At 45.1% G+C, this 27750-nt stretch overlaps 1 protein-coding gene across 1 annotated transcript in view; it reads right to left on the bottom strand.

Annotated features, from left to right (window-relative positions):
• alg13 (ALG13 UDP-N-acetylglucosaminyltransferase subunit) overlaps positions 1-25718 on the bottom strand; it is a 60636-nt gene extending 34918 nt beyond the window's left edge. Inside the window, 12 exon segments of the mRNA XM_033030912.1 lie at positions 827-986; positions 2591-2672; positions 4092-4164; positions 5195-5241; positions 5947-5997; positions 7318-7401; positions 7585-7761; positions 15878-15935; positions 17103-17222; positions 19879-20017; positions 22583-22745; positions 25527-25718. Coding sequence (XP_032886803.1) covers positions 827-986; positions 2591-2672; positions 4092-4164; positions 5195-5241; positions 5947-5997; positions 7318-7401; positions 7585-7761; positions 15878-15935; positions 17103-17222; positions 19879-20017; positions 22583-22745; positions 25527-25607 — 1235 coding nt within the window. The 5' untranslated portion in view covers positions 25608-25718.
• Positions 25719-27750: the final 2032 nt, after the last annotated feature.

Here is a 27750-nt window from a genome sequence, read left to right on the forward strand (position 1 = left end):
CATCTAACCATCAATCATGGCCGATCTATCTTTCACTCTCAATCCCATTCTCCTGCCTTCTCCCCACAACTCGACACCTTTATTGCCACATGTACCGAGGCACAGCGAAAAGCTTTGTTTTTGCAAGTTCTGGGAGCAAATTTGGGCCATTCGGCCCATCCCCTGCCATTCAATCATGGCTGATCTTTCCCTCTCAACCCTATTCCCCTTTCTCCCTGTAACCTTTTGATGCCCTTCGCATAAAATCCCAAGTAAATATGCCCACCATAGTTCCAAATTTGTCACACTTTACTTATTGATTATAAATTGACTGAATACAAATCAGATTAAATTTGGTAACACAAATCTTTACAGGATTTTTTAAATTGTGTTCCATACTTTTAACTATGATCTTCCCTTCTGTATCTGTACACTGCGACTGGCTAGATTGTTATCATATAGTGGCTTTCCGCTGACTGGTAAGTGCGCAACAAAAGTTTTTCGCACTGTCTCAGTGCACGTGACAAACTGAACATTAACTAATAGCTCAATTATACAAAGGTCAATCTCAGTATTAGTTGGTCTAACATTCTGCTTTTTGTACAATATGGTTTCATGCTAAAGGCACACATCACAGGGTTAAGCACTTACCAACAACTTTCATGAATAATCTAGCTCTAAAATACGTTTTAGGTATTTTAAGGCGAGTTTTGGGTGCTTATGGGGTGTTTATTTAAGATGAGTTTTAGGTGCTTTAAGATTTCATTTTTGGCAAATGAACAGCAAACCAGAACCACCCCCACCCCCCCACCAAATTCATGGCATAACCACAACAGCAGACACGTACCGCACCGCCTTTTCAGCAAGAGGTTCAGCTTCGTCGTTGGCCTGAGACGCACTTCCTCGCCTGGTCCTCTTGCCGTGACTACGGAACAGTTCCACTGCGGCTCGCAGCTCCTCCTCGTTCACCTCAAACACGTCTCTGTACAGCATCTCATACACCACCGCTGAAATGAGACCCATTCCAATTTAGTTTAGAGACACAGCGAGAAAACAGGCCCCACGGCCCACCGAGTCTGCGCCGACCTGCGATCCCCGCACGCTAACACCATCCTACACACACACAGGACAATTTTACATACATGTCAAGCTACTTAGCCTACAAGCCTGTACTTTGTAGAAGGAAACTGAAGATCTATTCAATGTATATTTGGTTCTTTTGTCAGTAGACTTGTCCAAAGCAGTCATCCTTGGCCAAAACCAAAGTAGGCTGAAATACTGGAAGTTATTCTGCCTGATCTCTACCTTTGATTTTCCCACTGAAATCTTTCCATGATCTACCTATCCCTCCTATCCCATTCTCCTGCCTTCTTCCCATAACCCCCGACTACTGTACTAATCAAGAATCTATTTACCTCCACTTTAAAAAAAATCTCCATTGACTTGGCCTCCACAGCCTTCAGTGGAAATGAATTCAACAGATTCATCACCCCGACTAAAGAAATTCCTCCCCATCTCCTTCCTAAAGGAACGTCTTTTAATTCTGAGGCTATAACCTCTAGTCCTAGACTCACTAGGGGAAACATCCTCTCCACATCCACTCTATCCAAGCCTTTCACTATTCTGTACGTTTCAATGAGGTCCCCCCCCCTCATTCTTCTAAACTCCAGCGAGTACAGGCCCAATGCAGTCAAACGCTCCCCATAAGTTAACCAACAATTTCCTGGGATAATTCTCGTCAATCTCCTCTGGACCCTCTCCAGGACCAGCACATCCTTCCTCAGATATGGGGCCCAAAATCCTTGCTATTGAGGGAGTGCAACATAGGTTCACAAGGTTAATTCTCGGGATGGTGGGACTGTCATATGTTGATAGAATGGAGCGGCTGGGCTTGTATACTCTGGAATTTAGGAGGGGCGATCTTATTGAAACATAAGATTATTACGGGTTTGGACGCACTAGAGGCAGGAAATATGTTTCCGATGTTGGGGGAGTCCAGAACCAAAGGGCCACAGTTTAAGAATAAGGGGAAAGCCGTTTAGAACATAGATGAGGAAACACTTATCACACAGAGAGTTGTGAGTCTGTGGAATTCTCTGCCTCAAAGAGGGCGGTGGAGGACAGTTCTGTGGATGCTTTCAAGAGGGAGATCTTAAAGATAGGGGAGTCAAGGGATATGGGGAGAAGGCAGGAACTGATTGTGGATGATCAGCCATGATCACATTGAATGGCGGTGCTGGCTCGAAAGGCCAAATGGCCTACTCCTGCACCTGTTGTCCATGGTATTGTCTATAAGACTGCTTACAATACTCCAAATGCAGCCTGACCAGCACCTTAAGGGTCAGGATTGAACACGGGTCTCTGGCGCTGCAAGGCAGCAACTCTACCTGCAGAGTCACCTAACAGAGTCTTAATTATGTACTGTTGATCTGGCTTGTGCCAGTATTAAGACTACTGTCATTAGAACGCCACCAGTAAATGTTGCTATAATGCTTCACTCAAGCAGCAAATATTACAAATTAGACATGACATTTATAATAACTATGTGTGGAACAACAAAGCAATCAACAGAAGCAGAGAAACCTCAGGTAATTCCAGAGGAGGAGCCTACCTTGACACACAGCTGCAAGGCCCTGAAACTGCTTGGTGAAGACACTGTCATAGTGACCATTGTTGGAGCAGCATAGCAAGATCTTGTTGGGGGAGAGAGAGCATTACTTCAGTGTTTGGATACAGAATGAAGGATTAAAGTTGTTAAGCAGACAAAATAACATTTCACTAAAATTTCTCTCTTCCTCCATTTCACGCCCCCCCCCACTCTAAGAAGCAGACCAGACAACAATTGTAATTTTGTGACGCCTTTCACAACGTTAGGGCATCAAAGTGCCCTATATCATTTAAATGAATCCAAAATCTCGTCGCTTCAATAGCCATGATGTAAAAAAAATGTTTAAAAAAAATGTGGAGGCTGATGCGATTGTTACATAGCAATTTGACCCAAGGAATAGATACCTGGCAATCTTGCATCATCCGCTAGTGATGGGCTGGGAGATTTGGGACTATTAGATATTATTCCTTTTAGTATTTCACCTCGTTTTATTGAAGGAAGGTGCTACATAGTGGTGGGATATTTTTAACCAACAAACCAAGGCTAGTTTGAAGGGATTGTGGGGAAGTGCGCCTTGGTGAGGCAGATGCCAACCATGAGATCTGCACACAGAAAGACACAAAGTGCTGGAGTAACTCTGCGGGTTAGGCATGCATCTCTAGAGAAAAAAACCCAATAGGTGTCGTTTCAGGTTGGGACCCTTCTTCGGAGTCTTTTAGAGTGGCACGGGGGCACAGCGGTAGAGTTGCTGCCTTACAGCACCAGTGACCTAGGTTCGATCCCAACTTCAGGTGCTGTCTGTACGGAGTTTATGACCTGCATGGGTTTTCTTTGGTTTCCTCCCATACTCCAAAGACGTAGGCTAATTGGCTTTGGTAAAATTGTAAATTATAGACAATAGGTGCAGGAGTAGGCCATTCAATGTGATCATGGCTGATCATCCACAATCAGTACCCCGTTCCTGCCTTCTCCCCATATCCCTCGACTCCGCTATCTTTAAGAGCACTATCTAACTCTCTTGAAAGCATCCAGAGAACCGGAGATGAGAAGGAATTGTCCCTAGTGTGTGTAGGATAGTGTTAATCGGCAGGGATCGCTGTGTTGATGCAGACTCGGTGGGCTGAAGGGACTGTTTCCGTGCTGTATCTCTAAACTAAATCTGAAATGTCACCTATCCATGGTCTCCAGAGATGCTGCCTGACCCACTGAGTTACTCCAGCACTTTGTGTCTATCTTTAGTATGAACCTGCATCTGCAGTGTTTTGGTTTGATAATTACTGAACTAGACATCAGATGTTTAATTAGTACCACCAGCCCTGACTAGTTATACACGATTAGGGCCCTTTTGCAATTTCTGAATGCCAGTTACTCAACTGCCCTCTCCTGTGGCTATTTTACCTTTGCAACATAACATCCCCACCATTCGTTACCTTGATCAGTTCTCTAGTGCATAGACCTCATGATTCATCCCAACATTACAAGAAACAAATAAGATTTTCCTTGCCTTCTTCTCAAACCCATTATTGGTGCCTTGCGTGGGAGGTTTTCCAGGGTACCGATAAATGAGAAAATCACAACTAGATTGGGGGGGGGGGGGGGAGAAAGAGGGGGAAAAAAACCCAGCAGATAAGATATAAAAGCAATTCCACAACTTTTATTTAATCACAAAGCATTACATCAAGCATTTTGCTATCACAAACTAATCCAATACAATCCCATTCTGAATCCAACCTTTCTGTCCTGGGCCTCCATGGCCAGAGTGAGTCCCACCGCAAATTGGAGGAGCAGCACCTCATATTTCGCTTGGGTAGTTTACACCCCAACGGTATGAACGTTGACTTCTCCAATATCAGGTAGTCCCTGCTTTCTCCCTCCTTCCCCTCCCCAGCTCTCCCACAGCCCACTGTCTCCACCTCTTCCTTTCTCCCCCCCCCCCCCCCCCACCTCCACATCAGTCTGAAGAAGGGTCTCGACCCGAAACATCACCTATTCCATCGCTCCATAAATGTTTCAGGTCAGGATCCAATTTTAGACAGTCTGAAGAAGGGACCAAACCCAATACGTCACCGATCCATGTTCTCCTGAGATTTTGCCTGACCTGCAGAGTTACTCCAGCACTTTGTGTCTATCCGACCATCATTTGCCAGGCTTTGTTCTGACTCTTTCTCTCCCCCTTCCCCCCCCACCGCTATCTCTTTTCCAGCTTTCTCCCCCCCCCCCCTTACAATAAATCAGTGTGAAGAAGGGTCCTGACACAAAATAATGCTCATCTATTCCCTCCAAAGATGCTGCCTGACCCACTGTGATACTCCAGCACTTTGCGCTTTTACTGACAGCAAACCATGTCAAACTGCAACATCATCAAAAGGTCCTATTTAAGTCAAATATCCACTGAAGCGGGGCGCAAGTCACACACATTACACCATTTACTGATCAGTAGCTTCTGATCACATGGAGGTACACTACATTTAACCAGAAACTCCCACCCTGGACTTGTTCTAGTCAGTCATCTTTAATGGAAGAACATTTCTCCACTGGGAGTACCACATCTTTGTAACCACACTCATCAGTTTTTCTCCTTAATTCTCCCCCCCCCCCCATACTTACTTGTACATCAGAGAGAGAGCATTCATCTCCAGGACACCGGCCCATTCCTGCAAAACGCACAAAATTTGAATACAAACTAAAAAAAAGAAACCAAGTTTATACAACAAATGGTTGGAATATATTGATTGACAAGATGTCTGAAGTTTATTTTGGATAAATACAAGACAGCGTTTTATAGATCTACATTTTTTTTTAAACTCTTTAAAATAAATCTTTCCTACTGCATCTCTCCTCCAGCGAGTCAGTGATACAGCGTGGAAACAGGCCCATCGACCCAACTTACCCACACCGGTCAACATGTCCCAGCTACACTATTCCCATCTGCCCGCATTTGGTCCATATCCTTCCAAACCTGTCCTATCCATGTACCCGTCTAACTATCATAAATGTTGGGATAGACCCTGCCTCAACTACTTCCTCCATCAGCTCGTTCTATACATCCACCACCCTTTGTGTGAAAAGGATACCCCTCAGATACCTGTGAAATCTTTTCCCCATCACCTTTAAACCTATGTCCTCGACTCCCCTACTCTGGGCAAGAGACTCTGTGCATCTACCCGATCTATTCCTCTCAACATTTTGTACACCTCTATAAGTTCACCCTGCATCCTCCTGCGCTCCAAGGTATAGAATCCCAGCCTGCCCAACCTATAGCTCAAATACAAGTCTAGAATCCCAAAGAGCGACTACCCATAGACACAAGGGCATCTGAAGTTCAACACAGAGGTAACAGGTGAGGTACAAGTACACACCTTGGGGTCAGCCAAACGCTCCATGCGCTTTTCATAAGAACCATCAATAAACTGAGAAAAGAAAAAAAAAAGTTAAGTTCAGCCATATTTTTGGGAAAATGCAACAAAATGTACCAATCAATTTCAACAATTTTACAGATTATAAAGCAACTTCCTACATTCTATTTTCCAACCAATTTATACTTTGTTAACAATTTTGCCGTTCAGAAGAGAAACAGTTTATGGAGAAGTTCATAATTTTGTTAACTTTGGCGAGTCCAGGAGCCAGTACCTGCACTCTGCCTGGTTACTCAAATCTCACTGTACCAATTGGGTGCGTGTGACAATAAATGCAACTTAAACTTGAACTACATCCAGGTCCACCAACGATTATCCGGCAACTGATGGTCCGGCACCTCCTTTAATCCGGACAAAATTACAAGAGCGCATATTCCCAGGACCAAACCTTTGGGGGTGCCAGGAGCAGAGGAACTTAAATTTGTTTTTAAAATGGACAACACAGTGGTGCAGCAGGTGGAGCCGATGCCTCAGGTACACCAGGGACCTAGGTTCAATCCTGACTTTGGGTGCTCTCTGTTGGGAGTTTGCAAGCTCCTAAATAGATATCTAACGGGAGGGGGGAAAAATGTGAATAGGAACCCAAGGGGCAACTTTATTTTTAAAAAAAATATATATATATATATATATATATATATACACATATACATACACATACACATACACAAATATACACACAAATATAAACACATATATATATACATATACACACATATATATATATATACACACACACACACACAAAGGGTGCTAGGTTTATGGAACGAGGGCTGCCAGAGGAGGTAGTTGAGGCAGGTATTATCACAACATTCAAGAAACATTTGAGCATGTACACAGATAGGATAGTTTAGAGGGATATGCGTCAAATGTAGGGAGGTGGGACTAGGTTAGATGGAACGTGTTGGTCGGTGTGGGCAGGTTGAGCCAATGAGCCCGTTTCCACACTGTAGGACTCTACAACTTTCTTGGGACAGCGTAGGTTTCCTCCAGATGCTCTGGCTTCTTCCCACATCCAAAAGACGTGCTGGTTCGTAGGCTAATTGGCCTCTATTTTTTGTTTTAATGCCTCTAATGCAGGAAGTGGATCAGAAAATAGGATAACAGAACCAGTTGATCAGGAGCTCACTGGTCAACATGGGCTGAAGGGCCTGTTTCCTTGCAGCAATTCCAAACCAAAAAAGCAAAATATTATTTGCTTAGAATAGTATTTAAAGATACACATCATAATTTAGCCACCTATCTGGGCAGTGACTTTCAATAGTATTTACAAAAATGAGCATCCAGCACTTTAACACATAGTCCACAAATACTCACCGTCTCAAATTTGCAGTGGTTCACCGTCATGTAGGTAACACAGGTTTTTCTGATCTCCAAGTGATGGATTTGTGTCAGAAACAACTGCCAAAGAAATGGAAAACCTTTAGTTTGTTTATTGAAGAAAGTATAACAAAAAGTAAACGTCTGGCCTTCAACGCGACGTAAAAAAGGTAAATATTTAACGTTTTGCAAAGTCAAATTGCTGATTTTTTGTTTTTTTTCATTTAGCAGAGGGGTGGGAACTTTGGCTGTGGAGATAGTTACCTGTTCGGAGACCGCCCTGAAGAGACAGGAGCCATCCTTGGCGGTGAGTTTGCGGTAGAGTCCCTGGCTGCTCAAATACTCGTCCATGGTCACTTCACTCAGACACTTCTGCCCAAAATATTTCCTGACCCCCTGCTGCATTGTTTCACCCCGCCATGGGGCAGGACCATTCTTTTCCTTTAAAAAAAGTTTATAAAAAAAACCTCTGCACTATACTTGAAGAACGCAGAGCCCTAACGGAGGATAATGTTGTCTGTGTCTCTCTCCTGCCCAGCTCTGCGTGAAGGCATTAGACCGTTCCAACGACGCTCTTAGTCGACCAAGCGACGCCAGGTGTAGCGCATCTTCCTGATTACTAATAGACCCCCCTCTCTTTCCCACCCACCCTGTCCCTGGACAATCTATTGCTTCCTCCCCACCCAACAAACACACACACACCGTAGGCTGCAGAAAGTTAGCCAACACTCTACAAACTACTTCTCTCTATCGCTTTTCGTTTCAATGCATGAATCAAATGTATTTCAATGCTAAATGGCAGGGAATGCTAATCTGGTAGTTAACCAAAAAGTGGATTTATTAGTGGGGGAGGTGAAGATGCATTGCATCGGGACAAAATCAATTAGCAGGGCACATGCAATTGATGTTATGGGCTGTGGCCAGGATTGTTTCAGTTTCATGTGTAGCGACAGAGGAATGATAAGATTCGTACTTGCAGCAGCGTGCGTTTACAGGTCTGTAGAACGCCATGCATATCAAACTTTTCCGCCCAAATTATGACAATATTTCTTTAATGTTTATGAAACAATGGAATTCACTTTTCTTAGTTTAAAAAAAAATCTAAACAAGTTCTTGCACTGCTTATAGGCGCTGTGCTGTGAAGATTACCCAGGACATTTTTCAAGTTTTCTACTGGTGCTTTAATTAAAGAGCAAGATCAAATTGTGGATGGGGATCCTGAAACAATCAAAATAAAGGTTCCAATAGTCTTGCACTAAAGGTGTTGCAATATTCCATTTTGATGAACAGTTCCCAGCATCACGTTCTAATTCATCTAATTGCAGACAGATGCTTGGATTCATTTTAATGTTTAAGAAGGAACTGCAGATGCTGGAAAATCGGAGGTAGACAAAAATGCTGGAGAAACTCAGTGGGTGAGGCAGCATCTATGGAAATCCTCTCGAATAGGACTAGACTCAATTTCTATTCAGTAATTGCTGAAGGAATGTGATACCATTGAGTTTAGCTGCAAAGTTGAGGATGGTCAAATAACTTGAACAGTAATTGACTGGGAAAGCAATCCAGCACAACTCAGGAAAGAAGAGGTGAAAATATCAAAGTGAACTGGGGGAAGATTTGCCCAGGACGTCCAGTTGGTTGAACTGACCAATGCAGAAGGGTTTTGACCTGAAATGTCACCCATTCCTTCTATCCAGAGATGCTGCCTGTCCCGCTGAGTTAATCCAGCATTTTATGTCTATCTTCGCATTGACCATTGACTCCATCTACACTTCACGCTGCCTCGGCAAGGCTACCAGCATAATCAAGGACCAGTCTCACCCCGGCCACTGCTTCTCCCTTCTCCCAACAGGCAAGAGGTGCAGACGTGTGAGAAGGCACACCTCCAGAATTGGGGACAGTTTCTTCCCAGCTGTTATCAGGCAACTGAACCATCCTATCACCAACTAGAGAGCGGTCCTGATCTCCCATCTGCCTCATTGTAGACCCTCAGACTATTTTTAATCGGACTTGATCTTGAATCAAACATTATTTCCTTTATCCTGTATCTATGAACGGTTTGATTGTAATCTGTGGGAAGTAACTGCAGATGCTGGTTTAAACTGACGATAGACACAAAAAGCTGGAGAAACTCAGCCGGACAGGCAACATCTCTGGAGAGAAGGAATGGGTGACGTTTTGGGTTGATACCCTTCTTCAGACTGCTTATGGATAAGGGAAAGGAGACACATTGGCAGAATAGACAATGGGTGCAGGAGTAGGCCATTCGGCCCTTCGAGCCAGCACCGCCATTCAATGTGATCATGGCTGATCATCCACACTTCGTACCCCATTCCTGCCATCTCCCCATCTCCCCTGACTCCGCTATCTTTAAGAGCCCTATCTGGCTCCCTCTTGAAAGTATCCAGACAACCGGCCTCCACCGCCCTCTGAGGCAGAGAATTCCACAGACTCACAACTCTTTGTGTGGAAAAAGTGTTTCCTCATCTCCATTCTAAATGGCTTACCCCTTATTCTTTAACTGTGGCTACTGGTTCTGGACTCCCCCAACATCGGGAACATGTTTCCTGCCTCTAGCGTGTCCAAACCCTTAATAATCTTATATGTTTCAATGAGATTCCCTCTTATCCTTCCAAATTCCAGAGTATACAATCCCAGCTGCTCCATTCTCTCAGCATATGACAGTCCCGCCATCAAGGGAATTAACCTTGTAAACCTACGCTGCACTCCCTCAATAGACGATGATGTAGAGAGATAAAGAACAATGAATGAAAGATATGTAAAAAAGTAACAATGATAAAGGAAACGGGCCATTGTTAGCTGTTTGTTGGGTGAAAACGAGAAGCTGGTGTGATTTGGGTGGGGGAGGGATGGAGAGAGAGGGAATGCCTTTGCTACCTGAAGTTATAGAAATCATTATTAATACTACTGGCTGTAAGTTGCCCAAGAGAAATATTCATGTAGTCTTTTCATTGACTGGATAGCATGCAACAGTACAAGTGACAATCAGCTAAACTAACTAACTGGCCTCAGTGTTCATGATACCAGTTTTCCTACATCCTCAAACTATCTCAGTGGAACATTCTTATTTTTCTTCATGTTTTTCATTTTCATAACTATCTCACCCCACTCACCATCAACAACACCACAGTCACATCAGTGGAGTCTTTTAAGTTCCTGGGAAACATCATCTCCAAGGACCTTAAGTGGGGGGCTACCATCGACTCCACAGTCAAAAAGGCACACAAGAGGATGCACTTCCTGCAGCAGCTGAGGAAGCACAACCTACCACAGGCAATGATGGTCCAATTCTACACGGCCATCGTAGAGTCTGTCCTCACCTTCTCCATCATGGTCTGGTTTGGCTCAGCCACCAAGCACGACACCTGGAGGCTGCAGCGAATCGTCCGATCAGCAGAGAAGATTATTGACTGCAACCTTCCCTCCATTGATGAACTGTACACTGCAAGGGCCAGGAAGCGAGCGGGCAAGATCATCTCTGACCCCTCTCACCCTGGCCACAAACTCTTTGGATCACTTCCCTCTGGAAGGCGACTCCGGACTGTCAAAGCTGCCACAGCCAGACATAAAAACATCTTTTATCCACGAATAGTTGCTCTACTCAACAGCCAAAAATCTGTAGCCTCCCTTTGATCTGGTATTTTGTTGGTTCACATGCTTGATCAATGGTGTTTTATCATTAATGTTTTATTATTATTAATGTTTTGTGTTTTCTGAGTTATTCATAACTGTCACTGTATGTCATGTTACTAGTGGGCGGAGCATCAAGGCAAATTCTTTGTATATTAATACTTGGCCAATAAACTTATTTACTTACTTACTAATAATAATAATAATAATATATTTTATTGTCATTGCACATAAGCGCAACGAGATTTGGTATGCAGCTTCCAACCGATGTCATAACATAAATAACTAAGTACAATTGTAAGATATATATATATATATATATATGTGTGTTTTAATTTAATGAAACCTGTAGTCAAAATGTGGGCTTTTCCCCAACAGAAACACACGTAGGTTTAAAAATCGAATGCAAATACCAAAATCTCTCCCATGTTTGCAACAGACAATTGTGGCACGGTGGTGCAGCGGTAGAGTTGCTTCCTTACAGCGCCAGAGACCCGGCGTCGATCCTGATGCGGGTGCTGTCTGTACAGAGTTTGTACATTTTCTCCGTGACCTGTCTGGGTTTTCTCCGGGTGCTCCAGTTTCCTCCCACATTCCAAAGACGTACAGGTTTGCAGGTTAAATGACTGGCTGTAAATGGAAATTGTCTCTAGTGTGTGTAGGATAGCGTTAGTGTGCGGGGATCGCTGGTCGGTGCGGACTTGGTGGGCTGAAGTGCCTGTTTCCGCACTGTTATCTCAAAACTAAGCTCCAAAGACACGCATAGGAAGGAACTGCAGATGCAGGTTTAAACTGAAGATAGACACAAAATGCTTGAGTAACTCAGGCAGCATTTGGGTTACTCCAGCAATTTGTGTTTATCTCCAAAGACATATGGGTTTGTAAGTTAATTGGTTTCTGTAAATTTTAAATTGTGCCAAGTGTGTAGGATATTGCTAGTGTACGGGGTGATCGCTGGTCGGGGTGGGCTGAAGGGCCTGTTTCAACGCTGTATCTCTAAAGTCTAAGGAATCGACCAAGTCTCTGGCTTTCTAGATGAGAGAGAATAGTAAATACTACATTTACTACAATGATGCCAAATGCCAGTGATACAATTTACACCTACATTGCTCATTTGCAAAACTTGAGTTTGGTAGAACTTGAAAACTTGAGTGAATATAAACATTCTACAAATAATCATTGAATTGAGGATATCTTTGATCGGACTTTACTGGCTTTAAGGGGGTGTCCCACTGCGGTGATCTAATCTGCGAATTTAGAAGAGTTTGTCCTCGCAGCATGGTCGACACGAGGAGGTCCTATGAAGTCACTGGAACTCTCCTTCATGCTCGAGGGAAGTTCCCGCATACTCGCAGCCTCAGCTAGGTCGTGGAAAAATTTTCAGCATGTTGAAAAATTTTCTGTGAGTAAAAATTGGTCGGCATGGTTCTTTTGAACTCGCAGTGGAGTGGGGTCGCTATGTAGTTACAGGCAGTCGAGGGCAGCTGTAGGCAATCTCCTTCGCTGACAGGGCATTTTAATTGGCTCATTGGAGTTTTTCCCCTTCTCTCCACCCCCCACCCCACCCCCCCCCCACCTCCGTGCTCTCTAAAGGACTTGCCATACACTGTGCAGCCGTCTTTTACCTTCCTCTTCATCGCGAGTGTGAATTTCAGACAGCGCTCCCCCGCTTTCCCTGTCCCCCGCCTTTGCGATGTGTTTGTGTGTGCGGTCGGTCGATCCAGCTCGCGGTTTCATCGCTGACGGTCGATCCAGCTCGAAGTTTCTCAGGCGAGTGCCCTCGAGCTTGAAGGTCGAAGGCACTCTTCTGATTTCGCGGATTAGGTTGCCGCAGTGGGACAGCCCCTTTACCTAGCACTAAACGTTATTCCTTTATCATGTAACTATACACTGTAAACACCACCAGATTCAGGGAGTTTCTTCCCCGCTGTTATCAGGCAACTGAATCATCCAACCACAACCAGAGAGCAGAGCTGAACTATTATCTACATCATGGGTGACCCTCATGACTATCCTTGATCAGACTTTACTGGCTTTACCTTGAACTAAACGTTATTCCCTTATCATGTATCTGTACACTGTAAATGGATCGATTGTAATCATGTATTGTCTTTCCACTGACTGGTTAGCACGCATCAAAAGTTTTTTGCTGTCCCTCGGTACATGTGACAATAAAGTAAACAATATCGTGACTCACCCCCCAGTCTAATTCCATTGGGCCTTAAGGGGGAGCAAGTATATTCCCTGCGAGTAATTAATCAATGAGCACGAGAGCTGAGGAGATGTGTTGTCAGGGTGGTGTGGGTCGTTGATGATATTAAACGTCTTCTTGAAGCAGCTCATCTTGTAGATCACTTCAATTGTAGAGAGGTCAGTGTCCATGATGGGCCAAGCAATGTCTATCACCTTTTTACCTCCTTTGCTCCAGAGCATTTGAATTTCTGAAGCAGGCTGTGATCAACCAGTCTGTATCTGCTCCATCATATACACGTGGAAGTTCAAAAGAGTATTCGGCGACATGGTGCAAAGGAACTCGCTTTTTTCTCTTGAAGGTAGATACAAAAAACTGGAGCTCTTTGTGCAGACCAACGGGCTGGAGTTTTTAACGGACATTTTCAACCTCTCACTTCTGAGGTCTGAGGTTCCCATCTGCTTTAAGAGGGCATCAATAATAGCCCAAGAAGAGTAAGGTGACGTGCCTCAATGACTATCGACCAGTGGCACTAACGTCTGTGGTGATGAAGTGCTTTGAGAGGTTGGTTATGGCGCACATCAACTCCTACCTCGACAAGAACCTCGACCAACTACAGTTCACATACCGCCACAACAGGTCAACGGTAGATGCAATTTCACTGGCTCTCCACTCCGCACTGGACCACTTGGACAATAAAAACACCTACGTCAGGCTGTTGTTTATAGACTACAGCTCGGCATTTAATACCATCATCCCTTCCAAACTGGTTACCAAACTCATGGAACAGGGCCTCTGCGCATACCTCTGCAATTGGATCCTCGACTTCCTCATCCACAGACCACAGTCTGTTCGAATTGGAGGAACCGCTTCATCCTCAGTAACAATTAGTACGGGAGCACCTCAAGGCTGCGTGCTCAGCCCCCTGCTGTACTCACTCTATACTCATGACTGCGTAGCCGGTCATAGTGTAAACTCCATCATCAAGTTCGCCGATGACACCACTGTGGTTGGACGAATCACAGATGGGGACAAGTCAGAGTATAGAAGTGAGATCGACCGACTGACCAAATGGTGCCAGCACAACAACCTGGCTCTCAACATCAGTAAGACCAAGGAACTGATTGTGGACTTTAGCAGGGGAAGGATGAGGACCCACAATCCTGTTTATATTAACCGGACAATGGTGGAGAGGGTCAATAAATTCAAATTCCTGGGCGTGCATATATCAGAAGATCTTTCCTGGACCCAGCACACCGATGCAATTGGAAAGAAGGCACATCAGCAACTCTACTTCCTGAGAAGATTACGGAGATTCGGCATGTCGAAGAGGATTCTCCTAAACTTCTACAGGTGCACGGTAGAGAGCATTCTGACTGGCTGCATCGTGGCCTGGTTCGGCAACTTGAACGTCCAGGAGCGAAAAAGACTACAAAAAGTTGTGACCACTGCCCAGTCCATCACCGGCTTTGACCTCCCTACCATCGAAGGGATCTATCGCAGTCGCTGCCTCAAAAAGGCAGCCAAAATCATCAAGGACCCACACCATCCTGGCCACACACTTATCTCACCACTGCCACCAGGAAGAAGGTACAGGAGCCTGAAAACTGTAACGTCCAGGTTCAGGAACAGCTTCTTCCCCACAGCCATCAGGCTATTAAACACAACATTGAATAAGCTCTGAGCTCTGAACTGCAAATTATTATTATTTGTTATTTGCACTATATTTGTTATTTATTGAACTTTTTCTTTTTTTCCCCGTTATATACAATGTTTACATATTCACATATTCTGTTGTGCTGCAGCAAGTAAGAATTTAATTGTCCCGTCTGGGACATATGACAATAAAACACTCTTGACCCTTGAGTACCTCAGCGGGATAGGCAGCATCTCTGGAGAAAAAGGATAGGTGACGTATCGGCTCGAGACCCTTCTTCAGACTGAGAGTCAGGGGAAAGGGAAATGAGAGGTATAGACGGTGATGTAGAGAGATACTGAACAAATAAATGAAAGATATGCAAAAAAGTTATGGAGGAAACAAGCCACCTCCACCTCCAGTTTAAATTCCATTTTGGAGGACCAAGAAACCAAGCCATTGTTAGCCATGGGCTAGGTGAAAATGAGTTACAGACAATGAGACTCAACAAGACGATTTTGAACCTAGTACAACGACTTGGGAGGGACAGGGAGAGAGGGGGTGCAGGGTTTACTTGAAGTTAGAGAAATCAATATTCATACCGCTGGGTTGTGAGCTGTCCAAGTGAAATATGAGGTGCTGATCATTTATTTTTGTTTTACCATATCCAACCCAATAAATAACAAGGAGCTGCGGATGCTGGTTTATACCAAAGATAGACACAATGTGCTGGAGTAACTCAGCGAGTCAGACAGCATCCCTGTGTAGAACATGGATAGGTGACGTTTTGGGTCACAAGCCTTCTTCAGACTTTCAAATTACCTTACCTTTCAAATGACGGTACCTAGTCTGAAAACATGTTTTTTAATTAAGAAATACAAGATTTCCAGACAATTCTTTCAAATACATATATTCTGATATCTATTATTATCTGGGCCAATTGTATTAATATCATCAATTAATGTTTATTACAAGCATTATAATGAAAGGTTAATTTATCAAGGATAGTCAGCAAAGTAGCTTCAAGGTTCTGTCAAGAACATGAATATCAGATTTGATTCTTTCAATGAGACAATTACATTAATAACCATCACAAGGTACAAATTAAGCAGGTCAAATATAAAATGATTAGGTTTACTTGAACATGAGTGCAAAGTTATTATATTAAGGAAAGAATAATTGGCTTCAGAAGCAGATGTGAGTGGTAATACAAGCCGGTCTGTGTTGGAATACTCGGCGGGTCGGGCAGCATCTCTTGAGAACATGGATCGGTGATGTTTCGAGTCAGGTCCCTTCTTCATAAGATCATAAAGGATAGCAGAAAGGCCATTCGGTCCATCATCTACTCCACCATTCAATCACACTGATCTATCTCTCCCTCCTAACCCTATTCTCCTGCCTTCTCCCCATAACCTCTGACACCCGTACTAATCAAGAATCTATCTATCCCTTGCCTTAAAAATACAAATTGACTTCAGACTGTTTTTTTAGTGCTGTGTGTTCAGAGGGGGTGAGATTGGAGTGGATAACAGGAGTGGAGAAGGCAAGACAATGGAAATAAAAATATCCAGAGTGTGTAGAAGGTTGGCAGGGGTTAAGACTTGGGTCAGACCCAGGCTCTGGTGAGTGGTAAAAACTTGTTTTGGATTTGTGTGCTTGTTAGTATGCATATTGAACATTAGAAATGATGAACCTGAGTCCATGCTGTATCTCTAAACTAAACTAGGTGACAGATAGAGAAATAAATATGGAATCAAATGATGAAATGCAAGTCGGAAAATAATAATCTGAGAAAACACATTTATTGCACAGTCCAAGACAAATGAATAATGTTTGATTGATGTCGGAAGGAACTGCAGATGCTGGTTTACACTGAAGATAAACACAAAATTCTGAATTAATTCAGCGGGACAGGCAGCATCTCTGGAGGGAATGAATGGGTGATGTTTCTGGTCAAGACCCTCTTCAGACGGTTGACAAATGAATAGTGTTTGATTTATTTCTGTAGAGCAAACTCCTCCCTTTTCCTTCTTTCTTTCCCCACCCCCCACCCCCCATCAGTCTGAAGAAGGGTTTCGGCCCGAAACGTCGCCTATTTCCTTCGCTCCATAGATGCTGCTGCACCCGCTGAGTTTCCCCAGCAATTGTGTGTACCTTCCTCCCTAGCCCTGTTCATGATTACAGTAAAAGAATATAGTGGCAGAAATTATTTCAATAGGATGGGGTTGAATTCACTAGTTTGTTACCACATGAAGGCCAGTGTACTCCAGAGATACTAAACAGAGGCCATTGCTCTTTCAAAACTATTTCAGTCGTTGGAATCCAAAAACATTATCCATAAGCGCTGCAAATTTTTCAGGGTGCCCCGAAGGAAATGGTTTCAAAGATGTGAAGTCTGATTTTTGTAATGTTTTACGAAGTGTACTGGGGAAAAAAGAAGCAAAAACAAAGTTAATAATCTGATTAGAAATCCAAAGTAACAATTTCTACTTCCTAAAATCTCTGCGATGTACTGGGCCAAGACATAGCGGCACCTTTTGGCTGTGCTGAATTAATGCTTTGCCTACAAAGTAGCAGATTGAATGGACACGTTCTCAGAAAGAACATTATGTCTGGATAAACCAACCATACATTTAAATAGACAATAGACAATATGTGCAGGAGGAGGCCATTCGGCCCTTCGAGCCAGCACCGCCATTCAATGTGATCATGGCTGATCATCCCCAATCAGTACCCCGTTCCTGCCTTCTCCCCCTATCCCCTGACTCTGCTATTTTTAAGAGCCCTATCTAGCTCTCTCTTGAAAGTATCCAGAGAACCGGCCTCCACCGCCCTCTGAGGCAGAGAATTCCACAGACTCACAACTCTCTGTGTGAAGAAGTGTTTCCTCGTCTCCGTTCTAAATGGCTTTCCCCTTATTTTTAAACTGGCCCCTGGTTCTGGACTCCCAATGTATAAAGGTGATTATACATTGATAAAATCATAAAGGAAAGATTTAAAAATTGCATGTACAGGCAACTTGTGTTTACGCATTTAATTCTTTTTCGTTTTTTGAAATAATGCACGTCTAACTAATACCAAAACCTATAGGCTGTGGGCCGAGGAGCTTTTTCGCTCAAGTTAGTGACCCAACTCATGGAACTATCCGAATTTTTAACATTGTGTAAAAATATTATATAAATCATACCTGAAACTCGTCAGGACCAAAACCTGCACATTTTGTTTAAATATGAGAAAAGCATCCAATTTTCCAAGTAGTAATTGTCTAATCAATGCCAGTTTGACATTGAGGTCGGACACAAATTGACCAATGGTCGTTAGGCAGCGAGGACCCTGGGATCATGGCTGCGTCCTCATTACATCAAAATAATAACAAGGTTTCCAAGGAATAAAGGTAATGTTAACCTTGTTGATAATTTTGTTTTTCAATTGATTTATCTTTATAAAATTATGATGTGAACTGCCATGGGTGTTATATGCATGATCAGCAATGATCATATTGAATGGCGGTGCAGGCTCGAAGGGCCGAATGGCCTACTCCTACACCTTTTTTCTATGTTTCTATGTTAACTGTTAAATAAAAATGATAAATAACAATTGTAGAGCTAGGATTAGGGTTAGGGTCAAGTTTAGAGTTAGGGTCAGTCGGTTGATCGGTCAGTCTGTCGGTCGGGCTTGTCGGTAGGCCGATGGATGCTGTGGAAGATCGGTCGGGCTGTCGGGCCGTCGGGTGGGTCTTGAGAGTGGTTAACCGGGCTGGGCCGCCGGTGCGTGGTACATAGATACATAGAAAATAGGTGCAGGAGTAGGCCATTCGGCCCTTCGAGCCTGCACCGCCATTCGATATGATCATGGCTGATCATCCAACTCAGTATCCTGTACCTGCCTTCTCTCCATACCCCCTGATCCCTTTAGCCACAAGGGCCACATCTAACTCCCTCTTAAATATAGCCAATGAACTGGCCTCAACTACCCTCTGTGGCAGAGAATTCCAGAGATTCACCACTCTCTGTGGTGAGAGTGGTCGGTCCACTGGTGGGTGCTGTGAGGGGTCGGTTGGGCTGTCGGTAGGCCGGTGCTGCAGCGAGCGAGCGGTCAGACGGGGTCGGCTCTATAGGGGGTGTTGAAGGCGGACCGGGCAGCGTGCAGGGCAGTACTGCTCCCCACCATCATCACGACGATGATCCAGAAGGGCATGGTGGACGCGCTGCGGGGCCACAAGTATGGATCCTGCAGCTGGTTCCAAAGCGGCTCCAGCTCCAGCCGTGGGCAGCTCTGGAAGGGGAGCGAGTTAGGGTTAGAGTTAGGCGTTTTCCTGTCAGTGGAAGATGCCTTAGCCTTCCCCCAGCCTGGCACTGCCCCAGTCCCACTATGGCCGTGACCCCCCACTCTGCACATTGGAAGTCAGTGGGGTTCAGTAAATGGAGGAACCCACAGGAACTGCCCTCACCCATTAATTAGGCAGGTTCAGGAGCCGGACCTCTGCGGCAGTCTCATTCAAAATACACACTCACAATTAGATTAATTATATTATTTTTATGATTTTAGTGATATTCACAAATATATATTATATATGGTGTATATATATATATATATATATATATATAGTATAATATATGGTTTAAATAGACTGCAACACGGAAATAGGCTCCCCATGGTGTAATATGGGCATTGGACACTAGATGGCGCTTACTTTTTCGATCTCATTTTCTAATGTTTAATTAATTAATGTGTAACTTTTGGCACTGATGAGTTATGACTTTCTTCTCAATTATATTTTATCTGAATCTGTGCAAAATTTCATTTAGTTCCGAGACATGGGTCACGAAAGCTGATTTCTAGACAGTCCGAGGGTAGTGAACCTGTGGAATTCATTGCCACAGAAGGATGTGGAGGCCAAGTCAATGGATATTTTTATAGCAGAGTTTGATAGATTCTTGATTAGTACAAGGCAGGAGAATGTGGTTAGGAGGGAGAGATAGATCAGCCAAGATTGAATGGCGTAGACTTGATGGGCCGAGTGGCCTAATTCTGCTCCTATCACATGAAATCCTTTGGTTCTATAGAGGATTGACTCTACCTGCAAGTACAGTACAGGAGATGTCCATCACGGTGTAGCTGTTTGGCCAGTTCCAGCTGGTGATTGTTCATCAACTTCTCATTAATAACAACTATGAGAGGCTTCCCTGCTTCAAGGATTTCAAGACAACTTCCAGCACCTGTATTAGGGAACAATCACACCACCATAAAAATCAATCCAAAGGAACTTATTTCACACTCCACTGCTTGCTCAGGGGAGAAACAAACCATCTGCTGGAAATACCATATTAACACTTGATATATAACCAGTAATAATATATAATCGAGGCAGCAGACAAAATCACAAATATATTAACTAATGAGCAATTGGTTTTATGACAATAGTGATATATAATTTCCTCCAATTATAACTGCAGTTAAAATTTGGTACAAAACAGAGATCGAGTTTTATTCACCAATAAATAAATAACTAATCAGGCGAGATTGGGGTTTTTAAACCGGCTGATTTGTTTCTGATTTTACACATGAGCGGCATGGTGGCACAGAGGTAGAGATGCTGCCTTACAGCGCCGGAGACCCAAGTTCGATCCTGACTATAGGTGCTGCCTGTACAGAGTTTGTACATTCTCCCCATGAAATGCGCGGAGCGGGTTTTCTCCGGGTGCTCCGGTTTCCTCCAACACTCCAAAGACGTAAAGGTTTGTAGGCTAATTGGCTTGGTATAAATGTAAAATTGTTCCTAGTGTAGGTAGGATAGTGTTAATGTGCGGGGATCGCTGCTCAGTGCGGACTCGGTGGGCCGAAGGTCCTGTTGCTGCGCTGTATCTCTAAATCAAACGCAAGGGCGTGCAAAAACTCAGGGACAATATAAAGACATCTACTCGTATAATCTTTTGTCTACTTTTGCTGACCACTGCAATAGTATTTACGTGGCGAGGTCACTTTTTTTAAAAGCACAGATTAAACAACTTTTAAAATTGAAATATATCGGTATTTTGTTAACGAAATATGTCAAAGATCAGGTGAAAAGTCATGTATGTGCAATAGCTCGCATGGTGTTGGATATGCAAGTCTTGCGACATGCCCAAAGCTGCCAACATCACCTATCCATGTTCTAGAGATGCTGCTTGACCCGCTAATCTACTCCCCAATTTTGTGTCTTTTCTTTTTGTGAACCAGCATCTGTATCTTGCATCTCTTAGAACGTCAGAGGTTGAGAGGAGACTTGATAGAAGGGTGGAAATGTCCAACACTAAAGGGCATAGCTAGAAGATAGTAGGGGTAGGAGGAAAGTTTAATAGAGATAAGTGGGGCAAGTTTTTTTACACCGAGGGCGGTGGGGGCCTGGAAAAGCAGTGCCAGGGGTAGTGGTAGAGGTTGTTACGATAGTGGCGTTTAAGAAGCTTTTAGATAAGCACATGGTAGTGTAGGGAATAGAGAGATTTGGATCATATACAGGCAGATGAGATCAGTTCAGCTGGGCATCATGTTCAACACAAACATTGTTGGTGGAAGGGTCTATTCCTGTCCTGTGCTGTACTATTCGATATAAAACTATGAGGGGCATAGATAGGGTAGACAGTCAGAACCTTTCATCCCAGGACGGAAATATCATAAATTAGAGGGCATAACTTTCAAGTAAAAGGGGAAAGTTTAAAGGAGATGTGCGGAACACCATAGACGGTGGTGACATCAGGAACACGCAGCTAGGGGTGGTGGTGGAGGCAGATAAGATAGTGGTCTTTAGGATATCACTTAAAGATAGGCACATTTACATGGAGGAATATGGATTATGTGCAGGCAGGTAAGAGTTGGTCTTGGCATCGTGGTCAGCACAGACATTGTGGGCTGAAGGGCCTGTTCCTGTGCTGCACTGTTCTATAAACACAAAGCGCTGGAGTAACTCAGCGAGTCAGACAGCATCTCCGAGGGAAAAGGAATAGGTGACGTTTCGGGTCGAGACCCTTTGTCAAAGTGAGAGTCGGGGGAGAGGGAAACTAGAGGTATGTAAAGGTTAAGAACAAATCAGAGCCGGCACCGATAACCCAGGAAAGGCGGAGCCCACAATGGTCCATTGTTGGCTGTTGAAGAGGTGATAACGAAGGGATATGAAGTTACTCCAGCATTTTGCGTCTATCTTCGGTGTAAACCAGCATCTGCAGTTCCTTCCTACACTCTGTACCGTTCTATGTTCCATTCTCAGACTATACCGCTCACAGTTCAGAATACTTCACTGAGAGAGGGATAGGAAATGTTGCCATGATTCTGTTTGATAATCAAGAAGTTCAGTGTATTTTGGGTCGGGACAAGAAAAACAAATTCTACGAAGAATGGCCTGCCTAGCGACATAAGGTGTTCTTCACTGAGCGAACAACAAACGGCTCTAATAGTTTAGTTTAGAGATACAGCGCTGAAACAGGCCCTACGGCCCACCAAGTCCTCGACGACCAGCGATCCCCGCATATTAACACTATCCAACACACAATAGGGATAATTTATACATTTATACCGAGCCAATTGACCTGCAAACCTGTACATCTTTGGAGTATGGGAGGAAACCGAAGATCTTGGAGAAACTCATGTGGTCACAGGGAGAACGTACAAACACGGTACAGACAATACCCGTAGTCAGTATCAAACCCGGGTCTCTGGCGCTTAGAGTGCTATAAGGGAGCAACTCTACCGCTGTGCCACCGTGCCGCACCAAATACTGTACGTTTCATCTCTTAAGGTACCATACGTACCAGCATGACTAATAACAAGAGTAGCGTTCCGAATGTCATCTGCTATGCTGTCCTTGAACCTATAAACCTCAACAGTAAAGTCTGTTCCAACTGAAGGCTTTGGCTCAACAAATCCACGGCCAATCTGAAGAACAAGCTTCCTGTAGCCCAGGTCTTTAAGAATCTGAGGATAAATAATAAACAATGAAGATAGCTAGCTAACAAATCTGGGAAATAGCAACAAACCAAACTTACACCGAAGGTAGACACAAAATGCTGGAGTAACTCAACAGGTCAGGCTGCATCTCTGGAGAGAAGGAATGGGTGACATTTTGGGTCGAGACCCTTCTTCATCTCTTCCGTCTCTACAGTTTAGGTTAGAGATACAGCGTGGAAGCAGGCCCTTCAGCCCACTGAGTCTACGTTGACATGTGTAGGAACTGCAGATGCTGGTTTAAATCGATGATAGACACAAAATTCTGGAGTAACTCAGCGGGACAGGCAGCATCTCTGGAGGGAAGGAATGGGTGCCTGCCCCACTGAGTTTTGGGTCTGAAGAAGGGTCTCTCCAGAGATACTGCCTGTCCCGCTGAGTTACTCCAGCATTTTGTGTCTATAATAAGTCTACGTCGACCATCGATCACCCATTCACACTAATTCTGTTATCTAAATTTTACATTCCCTCCATGTCAGGGGCAATTAACCTACAAATCCGTATGTTTTTGGAATGTGGGATGAAACCGTAGCACCTGGAAGAATCCCATGTGGTCACAGGGAAAACGTGCAAACTCCACATAGACAGCACATAAGGTCAGGTTTAAATCCAGGTCTCTAGCGTTGTGATGAGCACCCATTTCCTCTCTATCCCACCCCTCCATTCCTCCATCCCCGAATTGTGTATTGTTGCTGTATATGTTGTTTTTGTTTCATGCTTGTTTTCATTGTAAGGTGTTCTTGAGAGTCCTGAAAGGCGCCCATAAATAAAATACATTATTATTATCCCCTTCTACCTAAAGAATCCCTTTCTACCTCGCGCTTCCCGTTTCACACATCTTCTCTCCTTATCTCACAGCCTTTTGTCTTCTTTTCATTTCTGACCTTTGCCCACTTGTCTGCCAATGCCCCCCCCCCCCCTCCCCCCCTCACCTGTACCCACCTATCACTTGTCAGACTTGGTCTCATCTCCACCTATCATGGATGAATGAATGAATAAATGAATGTCACCCTTCCTTTCCAGAGAAGCTGCCTGACCCACTGGGTTACTCCAGCACTCTGTGCCTATCTAGCAGCATTGTTGAGTCAAGTGAGAGTGGATTAATTGACATATGAACCGGGAACTGAAGAATGAATCGCCTTCATGTTCCATGCAAATTTACTTTAACAATTTTTCCTTTCTTCGTCTGTCGGACGGAACTGCAAATGCTGGTTTACACCAAAGATAGACACAAAATGCTGGAGAAACTCAGCGGGGCAAGCAGGCTTTGCCGGCTTTACCTTGCACTTATTCCCTTTATATGTATCTGTACACTGTGGACAGCTCGATTATAATCGTGCGTTGTCTTTTCCGCTGACTGGATAGCACGCGACAAAAAAGCTTTTCACTATACCTCAGCACACGTGACAATAAACTACAAATGAAATATTTCTACTAAAGGTAGGCGCGAAGTGCTGGAATGACTCAACGGGACACGACAGTGCCTGTGAAGAGAAGGAAAGGGCGACGTTTTCGAGTCCAGACACCCTTCTTCCTCAGACTGATGTCGGAGCTGGACTGGACTGGACAGGGAACGCGGCCGGAGCCCTTTATCGAGGCGCCGCGGTCTCGATGCCTCCAGGATTGCCAGCCTAGGTCAGAGCCTCGCACGAGGGTAGAAGCCCGGATCAGGGCGAAGCGGCCGACGAAGCTCACGGCTGGAGGCTGGTCAGCACCACGGAGGCGTGAATTGGGGCGTGAGACAGCGGCGAGGCAGAGGTGAAGCCTCACGACGATGGGGCCTCGGCGGTGGTGAATCCTCGCTGCGGTGGCGGCGATGAGAGCGTGGAGGACCGCCTTGAGGGTAGGGAGGGAAGGAAGAACAATGGAGCACCCGGCTTGGGGGGAGGGATGACAAAATGGGGAGCTGGCATGCTTTGTAACTTTGGCAGCACCGTAGGTGGCTGCTATTTGTGTACATTGCGTATGCAAGCAAAGAATTCCTAATCCTACTACTATCCCAACCCCAATGATGGGCAGAGTGGCCGCAGAGTTCCCGCCCTCCCCTCAGGGCTGAAGGGCGCCCCCATCAGGCTGTTGTCAGGCAGCAGCAGCGCCCCCATCAGGCCGTTGTCAGGCAGCGGCAGCGCCCCCATCAGGCCGTTGTCAGGCAGCGACAGCGCCCCACCCAGCCGTTGTCAGGCAGCGGCAGCGCCCCCATCAGGCCGTTGTCAGGCAGCGGCAGCGCCCCACCGTTGTCAGGCAGCAGCAGCAGCGCCCCCACTGGCCGTTGTCAGGCAGCGGCAGCGCCCCCACCCAGCCGTTGTCAGGCAGCGGCAGCGCTCCCATCAGGCCGTTGTCAGGCAGCGGCATCGCCCCCATCAGGCCGTTGTCAGGCAGCGGCAGCGCCCCACCGTTGTCAGGCAGCAGCAGCAGCAGCGCCCCCACTGGCCGTTGTCAGGCAGCGGCAGCGGCAGCGCTCCCATCAGGCCGTTGTCAGGCAGCAGCAGCGCCCCCATCAGGCCGTTGTGAGGAACGGCCCCTCTGCGGCAATGGCGGCCGCAGCCTCTCCCGCCTCACTCGGTAGTAACTTGTCTACCGTCTCCACCACCACCGGTGGCCGCCGCGGGGGGAGGGGGGGGAGGGGTCAATGGAGGCCCCGGCCCTGTCTCTCCTTCACTCCTCTCACCCGCCCGCCCTCTGCGGCAATGGCGGTCCCGTCCCCCCGGGTCCGTCTCCTCTTCCTCCGCCGCCGCCATTGCGGTAACTCACCCTCACGGCCCTCTCGGAGGAGATCTCCTCCACCAGCTCGTCGAAACTCGTGGTGCCCACCGTGACGAACACTGACTCCATCCTCCCCCACCCCCGCGGCCCGGAGGCGGCGGCGACAGCGAACAGGCAGGTGGGCACGGCGGGGACGGGCCGAGCGGCAGCAGCGGGCGGGCAGACAGGGACGGGCCGAGCAGCGGCTGAGCCGGAGTGGGCAGAGGGAGAGTTCGGGTTGCAGCCAGAGTGGCCAGCGAGCAGTTTGCGCGGAGTTTGAGTAACTCACACACACACTGCAAACTGGTTCAATCATCAAGTCAGCGGGATCTAAACCACGAGGAAGGAACTGCAGATGCTGCTTTTAACCGAAGATAGACACAAAATGCTGCAGTATTGAGCAACCTGAAAAAAATCACCAAACCTGAAAATTTTCTCCAGAGATGCTGCCTGTCCCACTAACAATAATCCTTTATCATCGTTACTTTTTTGCGTATCTTTCATTCGTTTGTTTTATATCTCTCGACATATCAAGGGATCACGGAATCAAGGGATATTATGGGGAGGAAACATAAAAACATAGAAAATAGGTGCAGGAGCCCTTCGAGCCAGCACCGCCATTCATTGTGATCATGGCTGATCGTCCCAAATCAATAACCCGTGCCTGCCTTCTCCCCATATCCCTTGATTCCACTAGCCCCTAGAGTTCTATCTAACTCTCTCTTAAATCCATCCAGTGATTTGGCCTCCACTGCCCTCTGTGACAGGGAATTCCACAAATTCACAACTCTGGGTGAAAAAGTTTTTTCTCACCTCAGTCTTAAATGGCCTCCCCTTTATTCTAAGACTGGCCTCTGGTTCTCGAACGGGGTACTGATTTTGGATGATCAGCAGCCATGATCATATTGAATGGACGTGCTGCCTCCATTGCCATACTCCTGCACCTATTTTCTATGTTTCTATATCACTGTCTGTATCTCTAGTTTCCCTTCCCCCTGACTCGGTCTGAAGAAGGGTCTCGACCTGAAACACCACCCATTCCTTCTATCCAGAGATGCTGCCTGTCCCGCTGAGTTACTCCAGCATATTGTGTCTATCTTCGGTTTGAACCAGCTTCTGCAGTTCCTTTCTGCACAGAATATGATTCTTACTTTGGAGCAACATAACAAACCTGTAAACACAATGATACACACGGATAATATATAATAAATTATAAACAGTATTAAACAATTGTTATGGAGGAAGGAACTGCAGATGTTGGTTTGGCGGCAGGGGTCAGGTCAACAGAATCAAATTCTTGGAGCAGCATAACCAGCCTGTATACACAATAAGACACAACACAATAATAAACAATATATTAGAAACAATATAAGCAATAATATACAAATGTTTATTGTGTAGGAAGGAACTGCAGATTCTGATATACACCGAAGATAGACACAAAATGCTGGAGTAACTCAGCTAGTTAGGGAGCATCTCTGGATAGAAGGAATGGGTGACCATTTGGGTCAAGGTCCTTCATCAGACACTCAGGGACGAGGGAAACGAGATATGGAGCATGTTAGGAACGAGATATTTATTTGTTGTAAACAATAAGTAATATATAAGCAAAAAAATTAATAACCACAATACATGTTCATGTTATTGGAGCAGAAATAGGCCATTCGGTCCATCAAATCTACTCTGCCATTCAATCATGGCTGATCTATCTTTCCCTCTCAACCCCATTCTCCTGCTTTCTCCCCATAACCACTGACACCCTTACTAATCAAAAAACTATCAATCTGCATCTTAAATATATCTATTGATTTGCTCTCCACCGCTGTCTGTGGCATCAAATTCCACAGATTCACCACCCCTGACTAAAATTCCTCCTCATCTCTTTTTTTAAAGGTACATCCTTTTAAATACTGGTCTTTCTGCTGACTGGCTAGCACGCAACAAAAGTTTTTCACTGTACCTTGGTACACGTGACAATAAACTAAATTGAGCAAAAAAAACCCTGGTGCTTGGTGTAAACAAAGTCAATCCAGTGAAATTCATGGATCGTCATTATGAATTAATTCATTATGAATTATGCTTTTTTTTTCGTGTCATCACACAACTGTTTGCCAATAGCGAGCAAAATTTTAGTGCCATGTCGTTGGCCTCTGCAAGGTCCTTTACAGTGTATGTGTCATGCAGCATGTTGCAGCTCAGGAGACGTTCCATAGTCTGGAGGCCCCGTCCGCGC

The sequence above is a fragment of the Amblyraja radiata genome, chromosome 12, assembly GCF_010909765.2.
Source record: "Amblyraja radiata isolate CabotCenter1 chromosome 12, sAmbRad1.1.pri, whole genome shotgun sequence".
In the NCBI taxonomy this organism is placed as follows: domain Eukaryota; kingdom Metazoa; phylum Chordata; class Chondrichthyes; order Rajiformes; family Rajidae; genus Amblyraja; species Amblyraja radiata.